Genomic DNA, 5,474 nt, shown 5'->3' with positions numbered 1-5,474 from the left:
GATAAAAGACATTAATATCTCCTAAAATTTGTCAAAAAAATATAGATATTTTTTGAAATTTGTCAAAAAAAAAAATATAAACCTCCCTTCTATTTTACAAAAAAAAAAAAAATTTAAGAAAATATCTATATCTTTGTAGTAAATCACTAAATCGTATAATATTTTTGAAATTTCGGGTGAGGCTAATAAAAATTTTAAAATAAATGTAATTATTATAAACATCTTAAAACCAAAAAACATGTCATGGTGAAAGCAAACATATTTGACATTTGTCCATTGATTTGATATGACTCACATGATACTGTCGCCAACCGGCATAACGAAAATCCCATCGGCATTTGGGGTAAGATATCCGAGGACCCAAACACTACAAATTCGATACGAACAAGGCGCACGAATCAATAACAGACACCTATAAAACGCGAATCTCACACATCTCACCCTCTCATACTCCCTCTCTCACGTTCTTTGTGCTCTCCGCCTCCATCTCTTTCTCTCTCCAGCTCCCATTTCTCTCAATTTTCTTCTCGGATCTCTGTCCCTCTTCCTCTCTCCGTGGGATCTATCGATGGCTTCAGTCGCAGCTACATCGATTTCGAAGGCCCCTTTCTCATGCTCTTTCAAGCAGAACCTGGTAACATCATGTGGATCTTCGTTGTCTTCTTTTTCAATCTGATTCGTGTCGGTTGTCTGTGATCTCTGCAGGCTGTTTTGAGTTTAAATAGTTTCTCTTTTTTCATGATTTGATTTTCTGGTTGTTTTTACCCCATATTTGGACATGTGCTTGCCCTGGAAATTTTTGGTGTTTACTGTTGTTTTACGTACAAGATTCAGTAATTAGAAATTGATGTTGTCTGTGGGTTTCATTCTGGATTACGCGCTGATCTATTGATGCTAGTTTCATTTTTCTTGATTTCTAGCTTTTACTAGGATCCTTATGGTCTGTCTCTGATCAATGCGAACGGATCGAATAAAACCTAATTGATATCATGATGAACTAAAGTGTATTTGCACCGTAATTTGAATTGTGCTTTTAATATTTAGTGTACGGTTTCTAGTGGCCGAAGAAAATTCAGGCTTTCCCACTATCTCATAGACAGAGAATTCCTCGGAAACCTATATTTTATGAAATTCATATGCACGGGTTGCAGGTGATTGTTCATACTTTTGGAGATTCATCTTTTAATGAGGTAAAAGAAAAACCATAATAAGTGACTTCAGCCCTTGTTAACAGAAAGTTGATTCTTAAACTTCTTTTGGGTCAGTTAACACAATGCAAAGGTATAGTACGTGAAGCATAATATTGAACGTGAGATAATCTCATCTGAAACAGAGATAAGAATTTATGAAGTAATTTTGAAAAAAAAAAAAATGGATTATGAATATTATTACGTTGTGGAATTCACGCTAGAACGGTTAGTAGCGTTGGGTTACAGGGGTTTTATATGCAATTTTTCACACCCGAAGTTGTAATATATTGACGTATTATTATTAATTTTTTTCTTTTTGCTTAATTATGGAATGGGGAGCATGCTATTTGAGCAGTGAAAAGGATCTTTCTGTTTGAATTCTTATACAAGATCCAATAGCATCATGGCCATTTGCATTTTGAATTTATTATAGTCCCAGATGTTTTGCCATATTTTAGCAAATGATCTGCTAACATAATAAGCTGCTTTTGCTACATTAGGAGAGGAAAATAGTTTTTAATTGACCTGAATAATATTATGTACTTCCTATTTCGTAGATTGATGTAGTTGTGGTTGAAATTTTGAGCAGGCACCTACAAGAATCTCAAATCTGAGTTCAGTTTCTTTGTCTGTCAAGGGGATTAGCTATCCATCGCTCAGGTTGCAACCGGGGCAATCCCGCTTCCGGGTTTCCTGCGCTGTATGTATATTCTCTCATTTTATTTCATGTTGTACTCAAATTTGTTTTCTCCCTTCTGTTGTTTCATATACGGGTCATAAATCTCAAAATAAATGCTCTCTGCATTCTGCATGAACTGAACATTGACAATTTGCTTGTAGAGCTTTTTTTTCAGCCATTGCACGCTATAAGCTTACTGTGAGGATTATATACCAAATGCATGCATGCTGCAGTTGGATTCCTCTGGAGTTGGTCAAGGGCCCAGGGTTTACCCGCATCTCAGCAGGGTTGCTGGGGTAGGTTTCAGGTTACCAGGAAAAATAGGGGTCTCAAAAACATCTTAATTTTCACATAAATATTTTGAAACTCACATGGCTGCATCCTTTATAGTTGTTGGGCCTTGATCAACTCCAGCTAATGTTTGTACCCATCCATTCAATTTCTTGGACAAGGGAAACACTGCATGGTTCTGTAAGTTTTGCATTTGTTTCCATTATCTGTATGAAGAAGGGAGCCAAATCTCAGCAGCAGAGACGCTAGGTGGGTTTCTGGTTACCAGGAAAAAGAAGGGGCATGAGATTTATCTTTGTTTTCACATAATTGTTTTGAGACTGTACATGGCTGCATCAATCTTCATGGCCATTGGGCCTTGATCAACTCCACCTAATGCTTATAACATCCATTCAATCTCTTGAAAAAGGAAACACTGTCTGGTTCAGTGAGTTATTTGATTACTCAGTAATTAGATTTCTGACAGCTGTATTTTTTAATTAATGTTTTAATGGAAGTACTTGTACTGCTTTGGAAATGTCAATTTGATTATTTGGAAAACTGTATTGGTGTAATTTTGTGGATGGATCCCCATTTGAGGGGGGAAAAATATCTTCCATTATAAAATATAATCCAGGAGACAGTTTCCGAGAGAGTGAGCATGCAATTTTTTTTTTGTTTATAATCCCACGTTTCCTTAAATGTGTGATGGTCTATGGAATAAGTTGAAGCTAAAATGCCTGTAATCCTCACTATATTCTTCATGATATTGTGCCTGCAAATGCAACTTTTAGTGGTAATATGCATATGATGACCTTGATCACAATGGGGACTCCAATGTCTTTGAGCAGGCCAAACCAGAGACTGTGAACAAGGTGTGTGAAATAGTCAAAAAACAGCTGGCACTACCAGATGGCTCTGCTGTCAGTGGAGAGTCAAAGTTTGCAGCACTTGGAGCTGATTCTCTCGATACGGTACTCAATATTTACTGGAACTTATAGCATGTAGTAACTCTTTCAGTATAAAATTTGAATTGTTTTGCTTGTGCATTTTTCTGAGGTAAATAGCTATGGATGGCGTCAGAAAAATAGTGAATCGAACCTATTTTTAATAAATTTCTGAATTGCTGGTGTTCTTGTGTTCATCTTTTTTTATTCTCATATATCAGCCATAAATTTTGTGATGTTCCTGTTGATGAGAAATGCTCTCATTTTTTTTGTGGGGGTTGAAGCTTTGAGATATCAGAAATTTAGAATCCTCAATCAGCAGTACATATTGTTCTCTCTCTCTCTCTCTCTCTCCACCCACAAATAGACACATTGTTTTAGAATGCAAAACCCATTATTGCGAAGTTGTTTTCATCATATTGTAGCATCTTCACTGTTTCAGGAAAGAGTGATTGTGAATGGAACATTTCCTTCTTTCATTGTTTCCCATCTCTGACTGAGTATCTCTTTTGTTCAACACAGGTTGAAATTGTGATGGGCCTCGAGGAAGAATTTGGAATCAGTGTGGAAGAAGAAAGTGCCCAGAGTATCACCACCGTTCAAGAAGCAGCCGATCTTATTGAGAAGCTCATGGAGAAGAAGGATGCTTAGAAGTTGGAGACGAGAAATTTGGGACAGCCTATGGGAACTTTTCTTCAGGTTGCCTATTATTCTCAAATATTTGTAGTTGTATTTGTCCCCCTGGTCATGGAAAGTTGAGCGGACTTGTTACCCACCCCCCTAGGTTTTTCCTGGTTATTTAGTCCATATTTCATTAAACTCTTGTTGTCCCCTTTTTGGTTAGAATTAATTTGAATGCCTTCTTAAGTTATCCTGCTTTTGTGTTCTTTCCTTTGGAGACCACCTTGAAGCATGTGTTTTGGCTAGATATATAAAAACCTCCTCGAGGAGCACAATTTATTGAACAAAAATGTGTCATTTGCTTATCATATTATTAATTATGTGTAAAGATTTTAAGCATTGTGGTGATGTTGTGTGGTGTTATATCAAAGAGAAGTGGTACTTGGCCATACAATAGTCACGAACTGCTAATAATTTTTCTTGGGTGTTTATATGTTGGGTCATAGTTGGTTTCTACTGACAGCCCATCCTCGTCCATTGTAGAAAGAACCCACATTTCATATTCTTTCTCATTTCTCTTGCGAATTGGACTTAAAACTTGTTAATTTGAATGTTTAAATTTGAACTTTAAAATTTAATCATTAAAAAGTTTTTTTAAGGTACATTTGATTCGCATGCAAGGCTAGGTTAGGCTTAGCCAAAAGTGGTGTTAAGTGGATGAGGATCTCCACCCCCTTGATAGCCTTCTATCTCGGGGAGTATTCCATCCCTCAGATCACCTTTCTAGCACACCACTCATGATTATGGGTGAGGGATGTGATGCTCTCAATCTGCTTTCTTGTATTTGGTCCAACACACCACTTTTAACGACCAAGCCTTATGGTTTATTTTGTGAAGGGTCGTGCAACACTAGTAAAAGTATTCTTGTTTAATTATTAGGCCAAAATTATCATGATTTATCACGAGAACATATTTACCACAATTGAATGTAAAGTAAGCGAAAGCAATAAGCAATTTACGAAAATAAATGGCAAGCTAGTTGTAAACATTGAAGTGGTGAAATTCATTAACAATACTTTCTCAAGCAATGTGTTTTTAGCGAGAGAAGCAAGTAGGTTAATCATTGCTAAAAGAGCTTTATATGTTATTTTAGCTTTGAGATTTTGAAACATTAAATTGTTCAAGGGGTCAATACTCTTATTTTACACTAAGACAAACACACTTAAAACATAAAACTTATATTAATATTTACATGATCGTAATCCATCTCTTGCACACAAGGCAAGCAGTCATAGGCAAGCATAATGCCCTGAACTAGCTTTGGTGTCATCCTCTCCCACTTATGTAGTTGATGACCTCATAAACCTTGACGCTAAGTACTTTTTAACTTGGTTCATGAATGGTTGCATGTATTCTCCTAAAATCCAATTAATTTCTGTCTCCAAGGCCTTTGCACTTCCCTAAACTTCTCTTTTGTTAGGCTGTGTTGTCTTTAGTGGTGCTCTGGTCCACTAACTTTTGCTTGGATCTTTAGTGTTGACATTAAATGAATTGAGGTAGTTGACATGAAATACGAGATGCACTTTTATCTGAGTCGAAAGATCAATCTTGTAGGAAGCTTTCTTGACTTTCGCCAACATGGCAACTAGTGCTTTATATTTGCAAAGTAATCTCCTATCTTGACCTTGTAGTGACCTAATTTGTTTATGATAAAGTTCAACAAGCACCAAGTCACTCATGTTGAAGTGCAATGATCTTCTCCCTTAA

At 36.4% G+C, this 5,474-nt stretch overlaps 1 protein-coding gene across 1 annotated transcript; it reads left to right on the top strand.

Moving 5' to 3' along the window:
- Positions 1 to 330: 330 nt before the first annotated feature.
- On the top strand, positions 331 to 4,057 carry LOC131150639 (acyl carrier protein 1, chloroplastic-like). Its single transcript, XM_058101492.1, has 4 exons — positions 331 to 634; positions 1,780 to 1,890; positions 2,991 to 3,113; positions 3,609 to 4,057. Exons 1-4 carry the CDS (start codon positions 569 to 571, stop codon positions 3,735 to 3,737), a joined length of 429 nt encoding a protein of 142 aa, XP_057957475.1. The 5' UTR covers positions 331 to 568; the 3' UTR covers positions 3,738 to 4,057.
- The last annotated feature ends 1,417 nt before the right edge of the window (positions 4,058 to 5,474 follow it).

The sequence above is a fragment of the Malania oleifera genome, chromosome 3, assembly GCF_029873635.1.
Source record: "Malania oleifera isolate guangnan ecotype guangnan chromosome 3, ASM2987363v1, whole genome shotgun sequence".
Classification (NCBI taxonomy): Eukaryota; Viridiplantae; Streptophyta; class Magnoliopsida; order Santalales; family Ximeniaceae; genus Malania; species Malania oleifera.
This window is presented reverse-complemented; position numbering and strand designations above follow the sequence as displayed.